This window comes from Conger conger, chromosome 5, assembly GCF_963514075.1.
Source record: "Conger conger chromosome 5, fConCon1.1, whole genome shotgun sequence".
NCBI classification, from domain to species: domain Eukaryota; kingdom Metazoa; phylum Chordata; class Actinopteri; order Anguilliformes; family Congridae; genus Conger; species Conger conger.
The window spans coordinates 7,059,954-7,086,495 of NC_083764.1; the positions used below are offsets into that span (position 1 = coordinate 7,059,954).

Here is a 26,542-nt window from a genome sequence, read left to right on the forward strand (position 1 = left end):
CACACACAGACACACACCCACACACACACACACACACACCCATACATACACACACTCATACACACCCCACACACACACACACACACACACACAGACAGACACACACCCATACACACACACACTCACACACTCATACACACACCCCACACACACACACACACACACAGACACACACCCATACATACACACACACACAGACACACACCCACACACACACACACACACACACACCCCAGCAGCTCGTGCTCCTCCATACTCTCATCATTAACAGGAAGTATGCCCAGCACAATGGGAAGAGCTGTCTTGTACCCCCCTCCCTCCACCACACACACACACACACACACACACACTCACATACACACACACATATGCACGCACACACACACATACACACTCACACCCCACACACACACACACGCACGCACACATTCACACCCCACACACACACACACACGCACTCACAATTTCAAACCGATCCTCACTCACTGCAAGCAGACCTGGGTTGTTTTGGATTCAAATAATTTTCCGTGCTCTATTGATCTTGGCTGGTGCAATTGAGCCTGGGCAAGGTATACACTTTCGGGATCATTTCCCAATACTCCAGGCAAGCTTAGTCAAGTGCAGTGAAATATTTGAATCGAAAAACAAATACCATTTGAACCCAGATCTTACTGCAAGTAAGGTTTTACTCCAGTTCACGTTTGCTCCTTAGAAACGCACTGCAGCCATTTTGTGATGAGGGGAGTTTGCCCTGTCCGAAGGCCTCTGGTTATTTTCGAGTGTTCAGCTACCATTGACCTTTCCTTCCTGCACTTGTTCTGTCGGTAGATAGGTCCTGCAGAAAAAACTTTGGTAAACGCAGTCACAAAGCTGGCCCCTGGGTTTCAGTGGCCCTAAACAAGTCTGCTGATGTGGCCCCAAAGTACTCCCAACATCAATCACATGAAAACAATCAAAAAACATAAAGAATTGAATTGTCTGGCCCAGGGATGGTTGTAGGCCAGCTAACCCACAAAATGTTCTCTCAATGTTGCTGCCATGTAGTGGCGATGTTCTAACATTGACACAACAATCCAATAACGTTGCCGGAACATTTTGTCTAAGCTGGGCACAATAGATAGTGTTTATACCAGCGATTGGCTCTATTCAGTCACAACAAAAAGATTTCAAATGTGCTTTCCCCACACAAAGCTCGTGTTCCGTTTACCCCTGAGAAAACACAGTTCCTCAAATCTGCCTGTGGTATTTCAAGTATCGAAATGATGTCAACGTTACAATTAACGTTCGCACATTTTGTTTCACAGAACACTGAAGTTTGATTTGCCTTAATGGGCCCTTTTTATTGTCACACAGGAAACCAGTGATCTTTGTCGGTCAACGTAATTTCATAATTTTCATCTGTTATTCAACGAGACAGCCACTGACATTTGTTTCTCTGAGTCACCACGGCTCGAATACTTCACCGCGTATGATCCTTGAAGAAGCACTCATAAAAAATGAACCTTGATTAGCGAGCGCATCAGACTGGCGCACTCTAAGGGAACCGACTACCCAAATGACTTTCGCAATCACAATCATAACCCATTTACTACTCTTCACAGATAATACCTGCAATCAAGACGTCATTTTGTCGGGAAAAGATTATTTTTGTGCCAGATCCGCATTAACCCTTTTAAGAGAATTTATTCCAAATTCTACGTCAGTGTTCTAGAAATGGAGGTGATTGTCGCATCAGCATTAGAGTGGGGGACCTGGGGGGGGGGGGGCCCTTGCACTTTTTCAGTTCCTTAATTTGTGATTGTCCATCGGTTCACCACATTTATAAACTCCGCTTCTGCCTGTGGTGCAGATCGCTGATTTGAGGGAGAATTCTGCCCACTTGTGGGTATTGGCTGCAGACCTGCAGCATTGGGGCTAAGCTATACGACTGGGACCCACAAGGTCGGTGGTTCAAGCCCCGGTGTTGCCGACATGAGTTCAGCACAGCTGTTGGGCCCTTGAGCAAGGCCCTTAACCTCCACATTGCTCCATGGGGGGGGGACTGTCCCCTGCCTTATATTGCTTTGGATAAAAGCGTCAGTTAAATACCAAATTAAATTGAAACGTTAGGGAGCAGGTGCCAAATACCGGGGAGAGACGGGATGTCTGATATTCGTTATCTTACTCCTTAAATCAGCCTTGCGGTATCAGGAATTTAAGCAGAGACACACAGGCATGTTCCCTGCCAAAAAATATCTGGCGCAAAGTGTATTTCTCCTCCGGTACACATTAACAATTGAAAAGGCACTGCCGCATTAGCACGGGCGGATATCCTGCAGATCGCCGTGCCCTCAGACGCTGGCCTAGCGTAGCTACCGGAGCCCATGGGTCAGGGGCTCGACCAGCGCACGTTAATGAAACATGATGCTCCGTCTATCGGAAGCCCTCTGGGGCTGTCGGGCCTAGAGCAGACAGAGGGATGCGCAGCGCATGTTCCTATGCTTCGCTGAGGGGTGCCAATAGCTGGCACCGCTTGAGTTCACCTGGCATACTGACTTTTCGACACAATAAGCCAAACCAACGCAGGCATAAGGGTCCAGTGTGTGAATGGAAAGTTGTCAATGAAAGTCAGTCAAATGTTTTTTTTGGTTTTTTTTATCAGAATGGCTGAAAATATCATTTAAATTGAAATGTATATTTTTGATTGACTATCTGCCACTATCTCCCCTAGATTTATGATTTAATTTAAAACACATCATTTAGAATTATATCATAAAACTAAGTGTTAGACTGGAGTCCATTTAAAGAGCAGTTTCCGCTGATGTATTTCTATTTTTGGCCGTGTTATGTTGAGCCCTAGCTTTAGCTGGGACGCTGTGAAATGAAACGTTACATTCTCACATTGCTGGAAGAGGTGATCGGTAGAAACTAACCCGCATGATGGATTCATTAGTTCAGGTAACATAGCCTCTATTTTTCAATTATTATTTTAATTATATGGACTGTTTTATCAGAATCAAATTCGGCAGCAGATAACCGCTTGTTGGCAAGTGTGGACTCCTCTATAGCCATTAGGCCTGTCTGTATTAGCTATATGAATGCATTGACTTCAATAGCGTAGCCTGCATATGACAGGATTATAACTCTACTAGGGCTGAGACCCGGCAGGCTGGAACGCCGTTTGCCCTCCCCTGGGTTCGTTGCCTAGTAACGGTGCAAACTTTCAGGCGCTTCTTGCAATTAAACAGGTGTGCACAAGTGCGAGCGCCGTTCAACTGACTTTCTTGATCCCTTCAGGTCTTTGTGGGTTTTTAAATCGGTGAAAGCGACACTTCTGCGATGTCGAATGCGTCGCCAAAGAAAAAGGGCTCGACCAGTCGAGTCGCGTCATCCCAAGGTCACGTTCAGAGCAAAGAGTAAGGCTCCTTTTTAAGGTCCACCTAGCTAAATAGATTTAGCGAGTTCACACGTCCGTTGGTGATAGACTATCTTGTTAACAGACAACTGTGAGCTAATCTGTAATTCCTTGCAATACTACGTAGTTTCTTGAAGCAGATTCACTTTGTGTTTATTAGCCCTCTGTGACTTTAGCAACAACCACTCTACTGTAGACTGCCTCTTAAACTGTCGCGCTGCTACTGAGATATGTTACCAAATATGTTATGTTATTATAAATGAGCTGGGTGTCCTGTCAAATTAAACCAGTAACTAAAGTCGGTGTTTTGTATTGAACCCTTCCGTTTTATTGCCGTACTCTTGGTACAGCATTGTGTCACTGACATACATTAAAAGATAGGGACGTGTCATCATTGGAATATATTTGACTAGGCGCATGCAGTGTGCGTGTGTTTTAGACGGCATATAATTCAACAAACATTTCTGATTCCGTTGTGAATGTAAAAAGATGTCTAATGATATAAAATAATGAACAAACAAACGAACAGTAGGCAACTGCAGCCCTGATAAAGTGATGTAGACAATTCAACTTTTGTACTTTTGGCTGTGCCGTCTGCACTTCGCAGTGGTGCGTTGGTTACCGTTTCTACTGTAATAATTATGTACAATCCTCGCGGACGATAGAACAGCATCGCTGGTGGCCAGTGGTTCGGAAGAAGGCAAAAAGGCCAAATATCCGATCTGGCCGGAATGGAGTGACGCAGAGGTCAACGCGGAGAAGTGGGACGCAGCCAAGGGGTCCAAAGACGGCAAAGGGAAAGCCGTGAGTAGCCTACGGAAAAATTTTCAGTCAAACCTCAAGTAGCGGAGTTCATATAACGTGCGCTGTAATTGGACAGCACAGTAAAATGGAGCCTCATCTGACTTGAATTATTACATTCAGAAGTTTGTCTTAGATTTCCATTTAATTATTATATTACCTTGTTGTTGAATGCTCAGTGAGATATATGTATATATGTAGTGTAGTGTATTGGCCAGGGATGGGCAGCTCCAGTCCTGGATGGGCTGGTGTGTCTGTAGGATTTTGCTGGCTCAATCAACTAATTAACTGGGCTATATGCACCGTGACCGATTCATGCACTCGTAAATTAGACTACAATAAAATGCAACACATGACAGCTCATGTAGGCTAAATGGTTGGGCTAATTAATTAACTAAGAGCAGAAGTCGGTCTGAAATCCAGAAACGGATACGGCCCATCCCTGGTATAGGCTTACCTGTCTTACTCCTCGCTGGCTGAATGTAAATGCTGTGTATGAATTCATAGCCATTCTTTGAGGACCCCGAGGGGAAGATTGAGCTGCCTTCGTCTCTGAAAGTTCACTCCTGGAAGCGCCCGTTGGAATACATACCCGCAAAGGTGAGGAGGGTGCTCGCGCTACGTGAATATTAACATACGGAGCCCACCGTTTCCAGTTCCAGTCCAAATGCTCGCTTCCCAGGGAGAACACGCTACCGGTGTAGCTACCTGTATAATGTATGTTTCTTCGCCTTCTGAATAGCTTTAAATGTTTTAAATAGAAATGGATTTCTTGTAGCCTATTTCAGCCATCTGAACAGAAAACAGATGAATGTGAATTGAAGGAATTAAATTACTTCAACCAGAAAGGATCTGCATTCAGTGCCTTTAGAAAAAAAGATTCAGACGTTTTACCATCGTCAGTAACTTTTGAAGGCAGTCTCTTATGACAACACTCGAGAATTGCCACAGTTGTACAAGCTAATTAGCGATCTGAACTATCAAACAGAACCTCTGTTTTATTCTGTACGACTGTCATTGTGCAGTACCTGTAAGCTGTTCACTAGTGTTGTCATCATTCTGTAGAACTGCTAAGTCATGCGTGCCGGCACTCTTCTGCTGGGGCGTTATAATTGCACACGACTTTCTCTCGTCTGTGAAACTTCCTGAGTGATTCTACTTAACGATTCGGCACTAGTGGCTATTAGCACGGGTCATGGGCCGTCTAATAGAACATCAAAGCATTCGCTAATGCAATTACAAGCTGCAAAATTCATCGCCATGTCGTCAGCAGAACTAATTTTTCATGCACCGATCGTTCAATTATGAATCATCAATACTGAGTCAAACTGGTGGATTGAGAAGAGCAGAGAGGTGGGCGTGGCTGCCGGATACACCGGGCCAATTAGAACCCCTTGCTCTGCTATGGTGGACCAATTAGACGCCTCAGTGGTGGAAAATTAGACTCCTCGCTCACTTCTGCACTGGAGAATGACCCAGGTGACTCACCAGTCCACCCGGATATTTGTGGAGAAATTAATTCAGATTTGATTAGCGACTCTCCAAGTCCATTAACTCTCCATAATTAAATATTCATCATTACATGCTTTCTTGGAAGAGTTGCATGTGGCGGACCTAGAGATTAACGATAGCAGATTTCAAGAAGCTGAAAGCTGTTTAATTTCACTTCTATGATTATTCATATATTGCAATGCATCTTAAGGACAGCGCTCTTCAGACAGAAAAATGTGTTAAATCCAGTGATTATTGATATTTTACTGTAATATTTCCAAGAAGACTGCTGTCCTTAACCTCATTTCCGTGCACCAGGAATCTTTCCTGTTTTAGTACTATTTGGATTTGAAACATTTGTCATGCATTTGATGGCAGGTCCCTGTTGTAGTGGAGAATGAAACTGCCTTTGACCTCGTATCCGCAAATGAGCACCTGCTTTCAAGTGAGGTAAGTTCTCTGGTCATCCTTAATCTTTTCCATTCTTTATATCAAGGATGGCGCTATCACTCAATGGAGGCTAATTACTGTAGACTGTTAGGAAAGTTTAATGGGAAAGTTTGAATATCATTATTTTGGTTAAAGACTACCAAAGACTGATGGGGCGACATGGCTCAGGCAGTAAGAGCAGTTGTCTGGCAGTCGGAGGGCTGCCGGTTCGATCCCCCGCCCGGGCTGTGTCGAAGTGTCCCTGAGCAAGACACCTAACCCCCAAATGCTCCTGACGAGCTGGTCGGTGCCTTGCATGGCAGCCAATCGCCGTGTGTGTGTGTGTGTGTATGAATGGGTGAATGGAGAAGCATCAATTGTACAGCGCTTTGGATAAAGGTGCTATATAAATGCCAACCATTTTAGAATCTAAAGAGAATATTTGGATGTCATTATTTAGGTCAGAATCTAAAGAGAATATTTGGATATCATAATTTCGATAAAAATATCACTTATGGAAAACATATGGTAACATAAATGATGCCCATAATTGTTTGCGGAGGGGATGGAGGGTGGGGGCTGTTACGTTTCCTGACGGTGTTGAGTAAAATAAAAGGGCGTAATTGTGCTTCAGAGAGTGAAATGTAGTCTTGAGTATGCTGTAACTCATGATTTGGTTGTGACTAGTGACACACACTAGTGACGCAGCCTGAACCTAACCCTAACCCTAATCTCACAAAACATCAGATTTCACGTTCCTATATTTCTATATTTCATATCCCTCCACCGTCCCGTCAGCTCCTGAGATGGATAATCAGCGAGATCTACATAGTTTGGACGACCTGCAACGGAAGCGCTGCCGCGGACAAGCAGATTTCTCCGGAACCTCCCGGTCCGGTGTGGAAACCGTGGGAGCACATCTACTCCCTGTGCAAGGTGTCGAAAGGTCACACGCCCCTGTACAACGCCTATGGGAAGTACGTGGTGAAGCTGTACTGGATGGTGAGTCACCCTGGCGAACTCACGGGTATTTTAGCCTAAACTGCGCCGGATTAATGCGCCCAGCCCGTTATTTTTGATGTTTAACCCCGGGGTGGCTAACCAGAAATGTGCTCTTGCAGTCACCTTTTCATCTCTTATTTGATCTCTATGTGTATCTCTTGCAGCTGTAGTTGTAAGGCGAGAGATCGGAGAAGGTCATCCTCACTTGCAGACAATTGGACAGTTTAGTCCATCGCTGTTTATGCAGATTATGTGAGTTAGAGTATGGGTGCATGACTGGGACCGGGAAGGTCGGTGGTTCAAGCCCTGAAGTAGCCACGATAAGATCCACACAGCCGTAGGGCCCTTGAGCAAGGCCCTTAACCCCACATTGCTCCGGGGGGAGCAAATTGAGAATTGATTATCCCCTGCTTAGTATAATCAATTGTAAGTTGCTTTTGGTGAAAGTGTCATTTAATACTTAGTAAATTGTGGCAAGTGAATGGACTATTCCTGTATGCATGAGCATTGGTTTTGGGGGTGCCTGGGCTAATGAGTGGAGGAGCCTGGCTGACTCTTCCTGTGCTAGGACTGAGGCTCTGGTCACATGACACCCCCCCCCCCCCCCGAATTGGGTTCAGTTCCAATTCAGTTTCAGTCAAATCAGGAAGTCAATTCAAACGCATCAATTGTGGAAGAAAAATCTCATCAGAAATGCTTTGTTTTCCAGTTCAGTTCAGTTAATTTCCCGCGACTGCCTGAATTGTGATTAAATGAACCCACAAAACACAGCTGTGGTTTCCCTCGAGATTTTCCCGGACCAGGAACCACATTTTGGGAGGCTTCCAAAACACAAAATTTGATGGCACTTGACCGTTCGCCACTAAAAAAAAAAAAAAAAGAATCGATCTCGGGTTTTCACAAAGAGGCTTGGCTCGTCCCAGAATTCATAGCACTTCAAAACGGCATGCTCTCTCTTTCCGCTGAATTAGGGGGTCATGGCAACGAAAAAATCACCTCTTTGTTTTATCCATAAAGTTAGAGTGTGATGCTAATTAGCGCATAATTAGTTTCATGCTTCAGAGAAGTATTGAGAGCACTTTGTTCAAGAGGTCCGCATTTATGCCTCAGTAGATACGCACGCGGGCGGCACGGATGGTGCAGTGGGTAGCACTGCCGCCTCGCAGCAAGGAGGTCCTGGGTTCGAATCCCGGTTGGCCGGGGCCTCTCTGTGCGGAGCTTGCTGCTCAGGATAAGCGGGTTAAGATAATGGATGGATGGATGGATGGATGGATGATACACACGCTATAAGCGGGTTAAGATAATGGATGGATGTATGGATGGATGGATGATACACACGCTATAAGCGGGTTAAGATAATGGATGGATGGATGGATGATACACGTGCTATAAGCGGGTTAAGATAATGGATTGATGGATGGATGGATGGATGATACACGCGCTATAAGCGGGTTAAGATAATGGATGGATGGATGGATGGATGGATGGATGATACACGCGCTATAAGCGGGTTAAGATAATGGATGGATGGATGGATGGATGATACACGCGCTATAAGCGGGTTAAGATAATGGATGTATGGATGGATGGATGGATGATACACGCGCTATAAGCGGGTTAAGATAATGGATGGACGGATGGATGGACGATACACGCGCTGCTCTTAGTTCACGATGAGCTGCGTTTCGGGTGAAATGAGGCACGGCTCTGACCCCGCCGGACCTCCGCGGCGGTGACGGCAGTGACACGGAGGCGCGCGACCGCCAGGCGGGCGGAGCTACGCTCCCCATCGGCTGCGATCGCTCTCCGCTGGACAGGGCCGGCAGTCCTCGGCGGTTGAGAAGAGGGTGGCGGGGGCGAGGGGGGAGTCACCGTGCGGCTGTGCTCAGTCAGCGGGATTTCAGCCTCCGTCCGAAGACCAGGCCTCACAGACAGCCGAGAGGAGACGCTTGTGATCAGAGAGACTTTGAGCTCGCTGGGCAGGGCATCGCTCCAGTCAAGACGCCCTTTACTATCAATGGCGACATTTTTTCACAATTCAGAAAAATCTCTGGTTAGTTTCCGCATGTGAATTAAAATGTGACTCGAATATACACACTCACCGAGCAGTGCACTAGGAACAATTAGGTATTCACTAGATACAGATATTTTTTTTACTTCTGCAGCTGTAAGCATAGCGCTCACTGAGTGTACATATGCAAGTGCCGTTGTGTTCAGCAGTCACCTGAATTAATTCACAGCCCCGTCAACCAAATAAATGACTACTGCTTACATTTACTGTGAATGTACAGTGAGTCAATGCGACGGAGAAAAACTGGTTGGATTCCAGCCTTTAAATGTTAGTAACGGTGTATCCGATTCAGAAAAGGCAGTAATGCTTCTTCTCGCGAAACTGGGTGAAATTTTTCATTTATTAATTTAGTTTATTCATGCGGTGACCGGAGATGAGCATCTGTACATCTCACGCGTGGGTGGGCGGCTTGTCGTGCGCGGAGTACGATTTCATTCGCCTAGCGTGTCAGTCGATTGCCATCAACGCACATCCAAAGTTTTACATTAATTCAGTTTCGCAAACGTTTTTTTCAGATTGGGGACAGGTCCAGGAAATATGCATGTACTTAATAACAACATATTGGCATGAAAAATTTAACTGGAACAAAAGGCCAGAATACTGCCATGGTCTGTGTACCGTGCCGTTGACTGCACATGAAATGAAGAAAGAAACTGCAGATGGAATAAATTCTTGAATAAATGTCAGGTATAAATTGTGGTGTTCTCAAAATTTGTTTTCTTTTGGCGTTCCTTCATCTGTAGAAATACTGCCACAATCCGCACATAGAGCAGTCCTGTGCCCGTGAAATAAACAAAGAAACTCAAAATGGAATAAATTTAGGAATAAATGTCAGGTATTATTTCTGATCTGCTCAAAATTTGTTTTCTTTAAGAATTCCTCCGTCTGTGTTTTCTTGCAACGGGTGCACACAGACAGCTCACAACTCTCAGTGGAAACGAGATTGATGATAATGCTGTTTGCTGGAATATCAGTGATGTTAAAATACATAGGTTATGATATCTACATGTTTTTTTGTTTCATGATAGCCTTTTGCTCCCATACCAGTCACAAAAAAAGGCAGATTCAACGAAAAGATTCAGTGCAGTGTTTTAGTGTCATCCACACATGTGTTTTGATTTATTTCAGTTAGCTGGATAACTGCACTGAGTAAAACCCATAAAGCAGGATTACTGAGTTAGTTGGATAACTGCACTGAGTAAAACCCACAAAGCAGGATTACTGAGTTCGCTGGATAACTGCACTGAGTAAAACCCACAAGGCAGGGTTTCTGAGTTAGCTGGATAACTGCACTGAGTAAAACCCACAAAGCAGGATTACTGAGTTAGCTGGATAACTGCACTGAGTAAAACCCACAAAGCAGGGTTACTGAGTTAGCTGGATAACTGCACTGAGTAAAAACCACAAAGCAGGGTTACTGAGTTAGCTGGATAACTGCACTGAGTAAAACCCACAAGGCAGGATTACTGAGTTAGCTGGATAACTGCACTAAGTAAAACCCTGAACCCTCCCAAATGTGGAACTTGGACCAAAGTTAAAAAAAAGAGCAGCTCAGTAATCCCGATGTCACTGTCCATCCCAGGGGCCCAGTCCTGTGTGACGGATCTCCAACAAAACAAGGATTAATACATTTAGTTCTGTTTCCAGACCGCTTGCCGGGAGAGTGCAGTCCTGCTCCTTGTTGAGATACCGTGATGGCCCTCGCTGCGGTCTTTCCGCGATGACTGTGAGGTGTTCTTTAGTCAAGTGCGTGTGAATGTGCCGGCGCGAGACGAAAGTGCAGCCTGCCATTAAACCCTTGACTCCCGAAGCCCCCGTCGTAATTGCTTTTAATATCAACATTGTGTTTTGTTATTAAAGTTCACATATTTCATTTTTTTTGTGTTTGACGTTAGCGGTAATGCACGCTAAGAGTAAAGACAATGGGTGTATCACTTCCCCTGCCACCAAAATGTCGCTTTTATCCGATTTTATTATTTGACTCGGTCAAGTTGCCGCTGGTGACGTCACAGCCGAGAGTTCTTTTGTCCAGACTGCGGGTGTCAGAACTCCAGTCCTGAAGGGTCACAGTGTTGGCTGGTCTTTGTTTGTTTCAGCACAAATTTAACTCATTGTGTGTCTAATTGGAGTCCACAACCCATCTTGCTAAGGTTTTCATTGGCTGCACAATGGTGGGCTCAAGAGTCCACAACCCATCTTCCCAAGGTTTTCATTGGCTGCTGATTGAAAGGACACCACAAACATCTTCAGACACCGCCACCCTCCAAGACTTAGATTTGACATCTCTGTTCTTGGCCAAAGATTTTAATGCTGAGACAGACACATGTTCATGGGCATATGTAGGGATGTGTGTGGCTACTTAAGAATAAAATAATCAGCTGTCTCTACCACTCGCCAGACGGTGACGACTCTGTGGGTCAAAATGTATTTATAATTTATAATCTCAATTGATGCTACGCAAACCAAGTCCGTAATTCCGATGAGAAGTCTAACGTGTTGTCAGGGGTAAGGCGTTCCGTACCGAGGCTTGAACGCCGTAAGAGGATGAAGCTCACTGGGCTAATCCGCTGTATTTTCTGATTGGTACGTGGGCACGCCTTTGAATACCCTCCTCCTCCTCCTCCTCTCTCCTCTTTAAACCTCAGGGCTGCTGGCGAAAGATCACAGTCGACGACTCCCTGCCGTTTGACAGGGAGAACAAGGCGCTTCTCCCGGCTACAACCGTCCCGGCAGAACTCTGGCCTATGCTGCTAGCGAAAGCCCTCATTAAGCTCGCCAACACGGAGTAAGTATTTCGCCCACTGTGTCTTGGCAAGTTATGCCCCCCCCCCCCCCTTGTAATACGATTATGCTGGGTTACAGACGCCCCGACAGAATACCCAATCTCGTTTCACACGGAGGAATGCAGGCAATGTTTTTTGCAATGAAACGACGACACTGTGGTTTTACATTCGCCGAATAAATCTGCTGTCGCCTCGTTCATTAAGGAGAAAAAACGGCGGTATTGTGCAGCTACTCTGCTCAGCTCCAGAATACCGAAGCGCTTTCAGCACAACGGCACACAGAGGCGTATGTGACGAAATCACACAGGACGAGGCTCAATGTTACCGCCGTTCATTGTGTGAAAAATCCCCTCAGATATTGTTTTGCCGCTGTTGAAAGAAATACTACTTTCAGCTAATTTGCCCAAATACTACTGCACTCAGCACCATTATCTGCAGTACGCCCGCAATCAAAAACTGCAGTTTGGAGCAGACCTGGGTCAAATACATGATTCCGATACTGAATCTTTAATGAACTTTACTGAGCGTGTCTGTTGTATACGAACCAATTAAATACTCCCAGAAACTGCTCAATTGCACCAGGCAAGATCAGTCGAGCACAGAAAAGCGTTTGAATCCAAAACAATGACACATTTGACCCAGGTCTGGCTCGGTGTGCACGCTCTCCCGGGTTCCACCGCGCTTCTTTCTCAGTCATGAATTCACGCGGGGTTGGGGAAATCCCCCCAGGGAAATGTGGAGTTTAAGCCGGTACAGATCCTTTCTGTGTTGCATGTTGTTTTGCGATAATCCCATTCTCTGTGACAGCAGGCCGCCCCTGCAGTTTCTGTTGCAGTCCGTAGCCCCCTGAGATCTGGCAGGAAGCAAGTTAGCGTTAACAATAACACAACAAGAACAACCGTAATACGTCTATTTGAAAAGCACCTTTTCACACATGCACTGAAGCGCAAAGTGCTTTACAGTAGACAGTAGTACCATGGGTATTTTAAAGTGTAAAATGACACTTTATGATGACTGTAGAAGGCTATAATGAAAATAAAAAAAACTTCATTTAAAAAGTTTTTTATTTTTATTTTTTTACATAATGCAACTACTGTATGTTTCAGCAAGGTAACTCACTCATGACCAGAGACCCATGTCCCGTTCAGGGGGATCTTAGGAGGATAGTAGCCCTGTTATTGTACTTCCCTCTAGGGTCTTTCAGCGCACTTATCCCTGGTTATGGGCATGCACTTTGCACTTTGATGTACGTCGCTCTGGATAAGAGCGTCTGCCAATAATGTAATATGTAATGTAATGTTATTGAAATTAAGTTGGTAAAGGTTATTCCAATGCAGAATACAGTGTAATGCATCATATTACTGTATGTCCAATGGTTTATTTTCCTTTTTTATTTTTAGGCCGACCATTCATCGATTGCATGCTGTGAAAGTATTTCATAACACGGACAATTACCACAATAAAGTTTGGACATTCTTGTTTTTTTCCTGTAAATTCATTTTAAAAACTGGACGTGCTAACATATTATCTCCAGGGACATAACTAGCTAAACTGCCATCTGGTCTATAAGCTTGAAGGCAGAAAAACACCAGAAGAAGAAATGTACTCAAGTCTGCAGTACATGAAAGACTGCTCTCTTCTATTTTATTGCATATTCGAGCACCGGCAGCCAATGCAATTTGTCTTTTTTTAACGTATGACCATCTGATAAACATTAGTCAGTAAACATCTCTCTCGTAAAAAAAAAAAACGTGAATTCTTGAACACGAATAAAAACCCACTTTGCTTGTCGCGTCAGTGAAAGCCACCTGACTGAACGCTGCGTGTTCGCGGTAATTGGTTTATTCCCCCCGCGCGCGCACCACGCGTTTCCCAGCGCTGCTAGGTTACCGCGCTGCGCTAAAGAGCCGGTGTCTGTGTGGACTCGTCGGGCGGCGGTTAACGACCTGACGGCGTGCGTGTGTGTTTGTGTGTGTATGTGTGTGATAATTGTGCTTTCCCGCAGCGTCGGCCTGCAGCGGTGGAGGGAGCTCGGCGAGTTCACCGTCACACACGCGCTCACTGGCTGGATCCCCGAACTCATCCCTCTCCAGTACGTCCGTGTTCTTCTCCAGTTTAAAACGGCTCATTAACGCTGTACTTAATCCGTAACTGATTATAGGGAAGGACCCGTCTGTCATATACTTACAGTACACTGCGGGACAGGGTAATGGTACGTTTTTTTTTAGGATAGTTAGAATAGTTTGGATTGTTAGCAAGTGCTATTTTTGCCATTGGCCTTTTAGACAGAATTGTAGCAGCGACTTTTTTTAATCTCTTTTTTTTTTTATCTCTATGATTGTGTCCAGCAAGTGTGACATTTCAAACTTTCTGAGGTGCCCAGCAGCCAAAGCGCATGCACTCCGGTCCCCTCCTGTCCAGCTGCCCTGCGGTCCCCTAGGAGATCCACCAGGGGCCGTGTGTCACCGTGGCAACAAGCATCCTTTGGGCGTGTGGCACGCTGCTGAGATGAACCCCAGCTTTAGCGCACCCTACTGGGGCGAGACTGTCCGTTTATGGCACTGCCGCGAATCCCCAGTGATAGTCATCCCCATCAGTGAACCCAAGGCTTTAGTGCCCGTCGTGCAACAGTAATTACTGAGGTCAAAGGGCACCCCAGAATGAACTGTTTGTGGCTAAAATGGAGGATGTCCCACCTAGCATGGGACTGTTGGCGACCCTGTCCAATTGGTAGCCTGGGGGGCTAATTGTATATTATACTGTACCTGGTATTTGTGTACCTGATAAAAACCTTTCCCAAAATGTGACCTATTTCATGTCGTGAGACTTTCACTAATTGCCCCCTAATAGGCAAATTCTTCTTTGTAAAATGACCCCAGTGGGGAGGTGGGTGAGTCTTAAGGTGCCGGCCATCTTTCTTGAACAAGAACCACAGATCACCGCTGTCATTCCTGTTTAGAATGTTCAGTAATGCGTACCGTTGTTGCCATGTGGATGTCCATAGCAACAGCAGAATTATGATGCTGAAAGTTCAGTATGTTTATCATGCAGCGTGTAGAAGGGTGTAAGATATACTGTAGTAATACGATTTATGTGAGTCCCCGTACAGACGGACTTCATACTTTTTTAGAGATGCTGCGGCCTCTAAATCACTGTTATATAAGATGTTATGAATGTAAATGTTGTGCTCTCTAAATGTAATCTGTAATCTGGCGAGCGCAGTTTAAACACAGTTTTAAATTGGCTTTCAGACTCTGCCAGCAGATTGTAATGTATTCGGCGGTGCCTGGGAGCTGTGTGAACTCGTAGAGGCAGGCTTGGTTTTGAGAAGCGCGCTGGTGCGCTTGTGGGACTGCGAGCTGTGGTTTTGTTCATTTTCCGCTCCGCGTTTCGCCGGGCTGCCTTGTTTAGCGCGCACCCCAGGAGATGGGATGAGTTGAACTCGGAGAGTTCAAAATACCTTTTTTTATAAAACAACATATTTCCTCCCAGTTAAATATTCCTACTGTAAGTGCAGCAGGAATAGTACAGTAGCTGGCTCACGGCTAAATTAACGGACATTGAGGGTGGGGCGAGGGACTCGGTAGGGTCCGTAGGATTGCCGTTTTTTTTTACCGCCCTTTGTTTCGTTTTCCAAATACTTACGGACCTCACTGTACATAGCTGTAGTAGCATTGTTGACATGCTATCTTCAAAATCAGAATCAGCATGGCTGATGGTTAACCAAAAGGACACATATCCTAACACCACTCAACACTCACATTAGTTTGAAATAGGAATCTCTGAATACAATGTGCGTTTTAAGTGAACAAGGTTTATTGCTACGTCAGCCTAGGGGTCCCATTTCACCGATACCACGCATGTCTTGCTCCAAACAAATGCACGCTTAATGAATAGGCTAAAACGTAATGTGGTTTGAATGGTGTTTCGGTGCGTTCGATTTGAACAGCGTGCCCCTGAACTGAACCGTTTCAGGTCGCGGTACCTGGGTAAAGTTTGGGATTTTCTGCGCGGCGCGATCCCGGAGTTCCAGCACACGGAAGAGGAGAGCGGCGAGGAGAAGCCCCCGCCAAAAGAGTGCGAATCCCGCGCAGAATCCAGAGCCGCCGATTGCAAGAGCGAATCGCCAATGGCAACCAAAACCCCGGAGAGAACGCGAGGTGGGGGAGTCGTCTGCCGCGTGACGGAACGTGCGCTCTGTGCGTTTCAGCGAAGTATCGTCATGGCTACCAGAGTTGACTAATAATGTTGCGTAATTAAATGTTTTAATGACTGCCTGCCAATGTGTGACTTTTTGTGTTTATCACATTTTCTTCATGAAAGTGGTTTTGCAGGATTCCATTATAGCTGTCTAGTAAGTGATCGTACAGCCACCAGAGTTCAGGCACTAGTTCAGCAGTTTTCATTTAAACTTGCACTGTTGTATCTCCAAACTCTCAAATTCTGCAATAATCCAAGTTACAGGTATTTTAACCCCCCCAGATTCAGCCAAGAAGAGAAACATGGACAGGAGCCGAAGATCATCCCTGGCCAACCGGCCAGCTTCAACACTGGCTGAGACTGCTAACCAACCAACAGAGGAGAGTGAGTCATACACCCCTGTATGTGTGTGTGTGTGTGTGTGTGAGTGAGTGTGCGTGCATGTGTGTGGGTGTGCATTTATGTCTGCGTGTGTAAGTGTGTGTGTGTGTGGGCGCCTGGGTGTGTGTGTGTGTGAGCGAGTGTGTGTGCATGTGTGTGGGTGTGCATTTATGTCTGCGTGTGTAAGTGTGTGTGCGTGTGGGCGCCTGGGTGTGTGTGTGTGTGTGCGTGAGTGTGCGTGCATGTGTGTGGGTGTGCATTTATGTCTGCGTGTGTAAGTGTGTGTGCGTGTGGGCGCCTGGGTGTGTGTGTGCGTGTCTGCACGTGTGTGCCTGTATGTTTGTCCATGCCTGAGCATGTGTGTGTGTGTGTTTTTTGCGCACACACACACGCGTGTGCGACTGCATGCGACTCCATCTCTCCTTCTGCGATGCGATGCATTATTCACACACAAAAAGGAGCTGTGAGCGATTAATATTTCATCTCCGTGGCGAAGCGCTCGTACAGTCTTTCTGAAAACAGGGATTAATAATGCCAGGCGCGTCCTGTAATCAGGATCGAGTTCGTGCCTGTTCGTGATGTTCAGTAAAAACCATCAGTACCAAACCATCCGACAAAAGACACCCCCTTCCCCACATACACCCCCTCTTCTCAATACCCCCATCCCCTCCCCGATACCTCTCCTTCCGTCCCTGATACCCCTCCTCCCCTCCCCGATACCCCCATCCCCTCCACGATACCCTCATCTCCTCCCCGATACCCCCATCCCCTCCCCGATACCCATCCTCCCCTCCCTGATACCCCTCATCTCCTCCCCGATACCCCCATCCCCTCCCGGATACCCATCCTCCCCTCCCTGATACCCCTCCTCCCCTCCACGATACCCTCATCTCCTCCCCGATACCCCATCCCGATACCCCCATCCCCTCCCTGATACCCCTCCTCCCCTCCACGATACCCCCCTCCTCCCCGATACCCCCTCCCCTCCAGGATACCCATCCTCCCCTTTTTTTATGTGTAGAAACATCAATCCTTTTAGAATTGTGCTTCTTTGGTTAACGTGAATTCCTCATTCACAGTGATTCCTTCCTGGTTCTTTAATTTTGCTCAGATCTAATACATTTTTCATGAACTGCCTGGTGCAGTGGGGTCCCGTAATACGCTTCCTGGTTGTAAACGCTGAAGCTTGTACTTCAGTCATAAACGTAAGGAAACGTTGGGAGAATGTTTTAAAATGGAGGCATTAAAGACGCGTTTCCTGGTACACAGATTTGTGAGCGGGAGTGCAGATAGATCTCCTCCTGAATGAATGTAATTGTTATGGTTCATGAAATGTTATTGGGAAATAAAGTAGGGATTCACTGTCACGAGTCTGATTGCTGGCTGACTGCCTGTTGTGTAGGGAGTTTCATCCTACGTGTGTGTGCGTGTGTGAGTGCAAGTGCGTGTGCATGTGTGTGCTCGAGTGTGTGTTTGTACACAAATGCGTGTGTGTGTATATGTGTACGTCTGTGTGTACTAATGTAAACACAACATTGATTAAACACAAATGGTCAAAAATCACAACCCCAGGCCTTTGGGCCGACAGCAGCCAGTGACAGTCTGTTTATCTCGACATTGCTCAGGCGGTAAGAGCAGTCGTCTCATTGGCTCAGGAGGTAAGAGCAGTCGTCTCATTGGCTCAGGCAGTAAGAGCAGTCGTCTCATTGGCTCAGGCGGTAAGAGCAGTCGTCTCATTGGCTCAGGCGGTAAGAGCAGTCGTCTCATTGGCTCAGGCAGTAAGAGCAGTCGTCTCATTGGCTCAGGCAGTAAGAGCAGTCGTCTCATTGGCTCAGGCAGTAAGAGCTGTCGTCTGGCAGTCGGAGGGTTGCCGGTTCGATCCCCCGCCCGGGCTGTGCCGAAGTGTCCCTGAGCAAGACACCTAACCCCCAAATGCTCCTGACGAGCTGGTCGGCGCCTTGCATGGCAGCCAATCGCCGTCGGTGCGTGAGTGCGTGTATGAACGGGTGAACGAGAAGCATCAATTGTACAGCGCTTTGGATAAAGGCGCTATATAAATGCCAACCATTTACCATCTCTTTAAGGACAGTAATGTGTGTAGTTTTGCCGTGTCGGTCCGTGGTGCTGCTGCGTGGCGTCGCAGCGTTGGGTTATTAAAATGGTAATGATGTCACGCATTCTCAGCAGAGTGCGGTGCTGATTCAGAAAGCAGTCCCTGACTTTTAACTCCGCATCGATCCTCAGCGCCTCTGCACACGTTACTGAATCCTCCTGCACTGGTTACTTTTACTCTGCGCCAAAATCATGAATTGCCATGGTAGCCATTTCCAGAGTCACCAACTACAGCTTACCAGATAACGACATTACAGTTGGGGGCGACATGGCTCCGGCAGTAAGAACAGTCGTCTGGCAGTCGGAGGGTTGCCGGTTCGATCCCCCGGCTGGGCTGTGTCGAAGTGTCCCTGAGCAAGACACCTAACCCCCAAATGCTCCTGACGAGCTGGTCGGGGCCTTGCATGGCAGCCAATCGCCGTGAGTGTGTGTATGAATGGGTGAATGGAGAAGCATCAATTGTACAGCGCTTTGGATAAAGGCGCTATATAAATGCCTGCCATTTACCATTTACAGTTGTTTAGCTGACACTTTTAACCAAAGCGACTTACTGTACAGTTGATTAGACTTAAGCAGGGGACAATCCCCCCCCTGGTGCAATGTGGGGTTAAGGGCTTTGCTCAAGTCAAGGGCCCAACGGCTGTGCAGATCTTAGCGTGGCCACACCAGTCATATACCTTATCCACTGGGCTTCAGGCTGCCCCAGGTTACCTGCAAGTACAGGTCAGCAGTTGTGTTTAGTGCAGGCTGCAGCTGTCAGTGCCTCCGGTCGATGACAGCAGCCGTGTAGTTTACTGTGTGACTCACTGTGTGTGAAATAGTTTCTGTCTAGTGTATCAGGGGGGTTGTTCTGTGTTTGGCACTTTCCTGGTGTTATGAATTTTATATTTTGGCTGTTTGTTGCGGTTTCAGCAAGTGTGAACATTGTTTGGACATGATGTTCAGTACTGCGATTTTATTCTTTTCTCTTTAGGTAAGGTGCCACTGGTGCCTCAGGTGGTGATCTGTGCCAGCTACCAGCCTTTGCATCTGCTGGAGAAGAAGACGTCGGTCCTGGGTCAAATGGTACGATGCGTTTCCGCCATTTCCTTCTCCTCTTCCTTCCTTTATTAAACCCCTGCCTGGCGGGAGGCTTAGCTTCACTTCAGATTACACGCCGGGCGGCGGTTTGGGGTTGGATTTGAACACGCTGTGCGCCATTATCTGCATGTAAGGGTTCCCCACCACTTCTCACAACTGTTCCCTCTGCTCTGTGTAACTTTTAAAAATAGATGGAATGAAGAGAGGGAGAGAGAGAGGGAGAGCAAGTGATTGTGTGTGTCTGTGAGAGAGCGAGAGAGAGAGAGAGAGATGAGTGAGAGAGAGAGAGGGAGAGGGAGAAAGTGGATTGAGAAAGAGCCAGAGATTGTATGTGTGTGTGTGTGTGTGAGAGAGATAGAGAGAGAGGGAGAGAAGGATATATCCAGAGAAAGAGCAAGTGATTGTATATTAGAGAGAGGGAGTGAGAAAGAGGGATATAGAGAGAGAAAGAGAGCAAGCGTTTGTGTGTGTGAGAGACCGGGTAAAAAGAGAGGGAGGGAGGGAGAGAGATGGTGTGAGAGAGAGCAAGTGAGAGTGAGAGAGAGCTTTTGAAAAGGAGGATTTTTTGTCGTTATAGCAACAGCTGTCTCCTTGCATACATATTCACTGATGGTCAATATGCTGTCCAATTTGTTTAGTTTTTTATGTATTTATTTATTTTATTATGCAAAATTCACCCTGGATTATGTATCCTAGCTGAACATGTTTCGATTTGCAAAGTAAATTAACATTCAAACATGTGTTCAGGCTGTAATGCAGCGCTAACCAACCTTAGCACACCTGACTCTGCTAATTAGCAGCTCAATGAGACCTCTAGCTGTTGAGTGAGGTGTGTTTTGTCAGGGCTGGAGTGAAAACCTACAGGACAGTAGATCTCCAGGAACAAGGTTGGTTACCACTGCTGCAAAGCATCGTAAACACTGGAAAAAGAAATGATCGTTAACAGCCACGCTGGACTGACAGAAGCAGAGCATCTCTTGAGTGTCTCTCTGTGATCTCCACGCTGGACTGACAGAAGCAGAGCATCTGAGTGTCTCTCTGTGATCTCCACGCTGGACTGACAGAAGCAGAGCATCTCTTGAGTGTCTCTCTGTGATCTCCACGCTGGACTGACAGAAGCAGAGCATCTCTTGAGTGTCTCTCTGTGATCTCCACGCTGGACTGACAGAAGCAGAGCATCTCTGAGTGTCTCTCTGTGATCTCCACGGTGGACTGACAGAAGCAGAACATCTCTGAGTGTCTCTCTGTGATCTCCACGCTGGACTGACAGAAGCAGAGCATCTCTGAGTGTCTCTCTGTGATCTCCACGCTGGACTGACAGAAGCAGAGCATCTCTGAGTGTCTCTCTGTGATCTCCACGCTGGACTGACAGAAGCAGAGCATCTCTGAGTGTCTCTCTGTGATCTCCACGCTGGACTGACAGAAGCAGTGCATCTCTGAGTGTCTCTCTGTGATCTCCACGCTGGACTGACAGAAGCAGAGCATCTCTTGAGTGTCTCTCTGTGATCTCCACGCTGGACTGAGAGAAGCAGAGCATCTCTTGAGTGTCTCTCTGTGATCTCCACGCTGGACTGACAGAAGCAGAGCATCTCTGAGTGTCTCTCTGTGATCTCCTCGCTGGACTGACAGAAGCAGAGCATCTCTGAGTGTCTCTCTGTGATCTCCACGCTGGACTGACAGAAGCAGAGCATCTGAGTGTCTCTGTGATCTCCACGCTGGACTGACAGAAGCAGAGCATCTCTTGAGTGTCTCTCTGTGATCTCCACGCTGGACTGACAGAAGCAGAGCATCTGAGTGTCTCTCTGTGATCTCCACGCTGGACTGACAGAAGCAGAGCATCTCTTGAGTGTCTCTCTGTGATCTCCACGCTGGACTGACAGAAGCAGAGCATCTCTGAGTGTCTCTCTGTGATCTCCTCGCTGGACTGACGGAAGCAGAACATCTCTGAGTGTCTCTCTGTGATCTCCACGCTGGACTGACAGAAGCAGAGCATCTCTGAGTGTCTCTCTGTGATCTCCGTGCTGGACTGAGAGAAGCAGAACATCTGAGTGTCTCTCTGTGATCTCCACGCTGGACTGAGAGAAGCAGAACATCTGAGTGTCTCTCTGTGATCTCCACGCTGGACTGACAGAAGCGGAGCATCTGAGTGTCTCTCTGTGATCTCCACGCTGGACTGAGAGAAGCAGAGCATCTCTGAGTGTCTCTCTGTGATCTCCACGCTGGACTGACAGAAGCAGAGCATCTCTTGAGTGTCTCTCTGTGATCTCCACGCTGGACTGAGAGAAGCAGAGCATCTCTTGAGTGTCTCTCTGTGATCTCCACGCTGGACTGACAGAAGCAGAGCATCTCTGAGTGTCTCTCTGTGATCTCCACGCTGGACTGACAGAAGCAGAGCATCTCTTGAGTGTCTCTCTGTGATCTCCACCCTGGACTGACAGAAGCAGAACATCTCTGAGTGTCTCTCTGTGATCTCCACGCTGGACTGACAGAAGCAGAGCATCTCTTGAGTGTCTCTCTGTGATCTCCGTGCTGCTGCAGAGGTGGACATGCCCTAAGCAACAGCCCCTGTCCGAGCTCCCTCTCTCCAGACAAATCACCATCGACCCCGAAATCACCCGCCAAAGAGCCCGTGGGTGGATTTCAAATGACTGACACTCAGTGGGTGACGGCTTTCACCCGTGTGTGTGTGTGTGTATATGTGAGTGTGTGAGTGTGCGTGTGTGTATGCGTATGCGTATGCATGTGTGTGTATGTGTGTGTGTGTTTAGTGGGGGGGGGTTGGAGGTACCGCTATCTAACTCCAATCATTGACACATCAAAATAAGATGTAATATTCCTGTGTTTCTGCAGGACCAGTGGTAACTACATAGGTGTATCTGAGTCAGCGTTGCCTGGTTACCGCCAATGGAGAGAGAGAGAGAGAGAGGGGTCAGGGCAGGGCGTCCGTACCTTAAGTGTTACCCGGCTGGATAAAAGTTTGCAGCGAGACAAATGGCACTTAACGCGCTCGTTAATGTTCAACGCGCTTGTAATTAAGCATTTACCCTGTCAGGGCATGCGGGGAGATCCCTGGCACGGGGGGGTGGGCACGTCGTCCATATTTAACCCGGACGGGGGCAGAGAAGGAGCGCTACGCGCGCCAATGTTTCACGCCGCGTTCTCCCTTCAGTTAACCGCGGGAGCGTTTCCCTACATCTCCGTGTCGCAGATTTACTGCGCGTTCCCCAGCTGTGTTCTTAAATAAATCCGTCTTAACTCAGAGGGGTAATTACCCCCCCTCCCCTCCCCCGCTGCCACTGACTGACAATTAGCAGGAGCAGAGAGGGGGTGGAAACAGCCTTAATTCTGAGTGCTGCCCAATTTGCCTTCGAGAGAGAATCGACTTTAGAATAGGGCGACAAAAACACTTTTGCGATGACATATTACACAAGACATATTGCTCCTCGCCTATGGTGCCTGCCCCATTATTACTTATTAATAAATCTAAAATGGCCACCCCAAGTACATTACATTACACATTCACGACCCAGCCGGCTTCTAACCGCCTCTTACAAGATGGGGTTAGCGAACAGCAATCTGCCTTTTTGTGCGTGAGTGTCTGAATTATGTAGGGGAATTAGCTGAACGTGGGCCTAGGCTAACGCTAATTAAATTTTCATAAGCACATTGGCAAATGTGTTACCAATTACTCTTTTGAAATGTAGTTTTATGTGATAAACTGTAGCGCCCCTTACCGCAACTGTCATGACGTTGCTTTTATTTGTTGTTGTCCTGAGTTTATGGTAGCAGAAAGGACACACATACTCTTGCACAGCCAGAAGAGTAGGCCAGGAGCTTTCAACCTTTTCCAGTCAGGATCCGTTCACCCCCACCCAGGGGTCAAAGGTATAAAAGAGGGTTGATAAATATTATAGTTTATAAGGATTGCAGCTTGGGTGGCGTTTCTGTCTGTGTACGTGGCCTTGGGATCTCCTACAGTACTTTCAAGGACCCCCCAAGCCACTCTGTTGAAAACCCACGCAATAGACAGGTATGCCATTTATCATTTATTTACAGTGCAGAAGGTTGCATAGGTTGGATCATGGCTGACTGTGTGATCCTATATCGAATGTATTTGTGTAGCGCAAGCGATTTGTCGCAACACGCGTTACAGAAAACCCTGGCCTCAACCGTAAGACGAGCAAACTAATGCAGGAAGAAACCTTGGGAGGAAGCAGACTCAAGGGAGGAGCCCATCCTCCTCTGACCAGCTCTGGGTGTGGGGCTTCAATGCCCAACACGCTCAAGCAGTCTGTGTTCACGCTAATGAAATTAGCCATGTCTGGGTGACGATCTAGATGGCGGCTCAGATCATATCAGCCAGTCAGCTAGATTACATTACATTACATTATTGGCATTTGGCAGACGCTCTTATCCAGAGCGACGTACAGTTGATTAGACTAAGCAGGAGACAATCCTCCCCTGGAGCAATGCAGGGTTAAGGGCCTTGCTCAAGGGCCCAACGGCTGTGCGAATCTTATTGTGGCTACACCAGGATTAGAACCACCGACCTTGGGTGTCCCAGTCATTTACCTTAACCACTATGCTACAGGCCGCCGCACTAGCTAGCTAGCTAGTGAGGAAGATCGCAAACTACTTTTAAACGCCCCTAACTATAGGCTAGCTAGTTAACTAGTAGGCATGAACACTGTCACTGCCATTTATCAGTGTCGCTAACATTAGGGCTAGCCGGTTAGGCTGGTGAACTTTATTGCTGCGTATGCCTAGCTAATAAACGAACATACTGTTGCTACCGATTTAGCTGAACGTTTTTCTAGCTGGTCTCCTTTTGGCCGCCCTGGCTTTACTGTATCCGGCACGTTTTCGCAAACGGAGTGCTTCGCTCGCCACTTTGGACAGTCAGCGAGACTGATTTGGTGAGCAAAGCACTCAAGTTTGTGAACGTGTCGGATACAGTACAATATCAAAATATCGGAAGCTACTTAGACACTTAACTATAGGCTAGCTAGTTAACTAGCTGACATTAAGACTGTCACTGATATTTTTGTAAAGTCATTTTTGTTAGGTCTAGCTGGCTAGCCTAGTGAACTCACTTTGTTGGAGTTTATGATTCGTTTAATAAACTAACATAGGTAGCTAGCGTTTTAGCTGAAAGTTTTCTGTTTATGTGCGCCAAACTAGCTGGTTTCCTTTTGGCCACCCTCGCTTTACTGTCTCCGACACCTTTTCGCAAACTGAGTGCTTTGCTCACGACTTTGGACAGTCGGCGAGACTGGCTGCTGCCGGCCGGCCTGTCGGTGTGCTGCGTAACGTCACCCAGCCGCTCCCTCCTCCTACAGGCCGACTCCTCTGAGAAGCTGCGGCACTACGGCCTGTCCCAGTTACACAGCCACCCGGTCCTCCTCACCCGAACACGCGCCTGCCCCCTCACCGCCCCGCCCAAACCTCCGCCCGTCCCCCGCTGGAAGCTGGTCCGGCCCAGGAAGGAGAGGAACCCCACCGACGAGCCCAAAGGTGGAAACGGGGTTTTATCATTATTACTCGTTTTTTTTAAATGAGTCTGTCTTTGTGAGAGCAGTAGTTTCTGCAGCGTGTCCTGTGTGTGTGGGCGTGTGCGTAACGTGCTTGTGTGTGTGCGTGTATGTGCATGTGTGTGTCACATGTTTATTTGTAGAATACATCTGGACCACAACTGAAGAATGGCATATTTGTTATAGTAGATCTTCAGTACTACAGTAAACAGAACTCTTGTATTGGTCAGAACATAAGACATATTCCTCATATTTTTGTGCATGACCTGCAGAAACGCCCGTTGTGAAGCCCGACCAGTTCGTTGAGGTTTCCAGTCTGTTTCTGAACTACAGCCTGACGGCCATCCCGACACCTCTGGATCTGTGAGTACACGACCGCGTCCTAGAGAACACCGCTCATGATTGAGACTGACAGCCACCCGCGACCGTACACGGTCAACGCTTCGGGCGACTGAACAAGCGCGAACAGATTTGTCTCGTCGCCCAATTGAGAACGCCCGGTCCTGCTTGTGGTCTGGTCCCATCACGATGACGTCCTCCAGCTGTGTGAGGGAGTGCAGTCACGCCGTTACCGCTGGTCTCTGATTTCTCCCTGTCGTTCACCAGCTGAGCTGCACAGTCCGCACCGGAGACACACCGTACACCTGTCACTCAAAGGTCACCTGACCGTGTAGCACAGAGGTGTACCGTCCTATCTGAAAAGGGCTGATTTTCATTTTAGCCCAACACTAACACACCCCAATCCACTAACTAACTAATCACGCTCTTCAGTCACAACCTTGGTGAGCAGAATTGGGTGTCTTAGTGCCATACCTGCATCCACATCCATTTCCGGATAAGGTCGGACACACCTCATACAGAGGAATCTCTCTTTCTGTGGTGCGCCGTTTCAGTCATGTTTACTATATTTGTAAACAAAAGCTTGTGAGTGCAGTGCTTCAGTAATGTTTAGTTTATTTGTGAACTGCAGTTTGTAGGTGCAGTGGTTGGGCGTGTTCGGCGTGTTCGGCGTGTTCGGCATGTTCGGCGTGTTTGGCGTGTTGGGCGTGTTGGGCGTGTTCGGCGTGTTGGGTGTGTTGGGCGTGTTGGGCGTGTTCGGCGTGTTCGGCGTGTTCAGCGTGTTGGGTGTGTTGGGTGTGTTCAGCGTGTTGGGTGTGTTCAGCGTGTTGGGCGTGTTCAGCGTGTTCAGCGTGTTCGGCGTGTTCGGCGTGTTCAGTGTGTTGGGCGTGTTGGGCGTGTTGGGTGTGTTCGGTGTGTTCGGTGTGTT

The 26,542-nt window shown here is 47.3% G+C and overlaps 1 protein-coding gene across 1 annotated transcript in view; it reads left to right on the forward strand.

Annotated features, from left to right (window-relative positions):
- The first annotated feature begins 3,258 nt into the window (after positions 1 to 3,258).
- The window catches only part of adgb (androglobin), a 69,524-nt gene continuing 46,240 nt past the window's right edge, over positions 3,259 to 26,542 (forward strand). The window contains 12 exon segments of the mRNA XM_061241587.1: positions 3,259 to 3,395; positions 4,060 to 4,198; positions 4,703 to 4,795; positions 6,065 to 6,136; positions 6,914 to 7,117; positions 11,834 to 11,973; positions 13,977 to 14,063; positions 15,947 to 16,131; positions 16,454 to 16,555; positions 19,638 to 19,729; positions 25,084 to 25,258; positions 25,548 to 25,638. Coding sequence (XP_061097571.1) covers positions 3,319 to 3,395; positions 4,060 to 4,198; positions 4,703 to 4,795; positions 6,065 to 6,136; positions 6,914 to 7,117; positions 11,834 to 11,973; positions 13,977 to 14,063; positions 15,947 to 16,131; positions 16,454 to 16,555; positions 19,638 to 19,729; positions 25,084 to 25,258; positions 25,548 to 25,638 — 1,457 coding nt within the window. The 5' untranslated portion in view covers positions 3,259 to 3,318.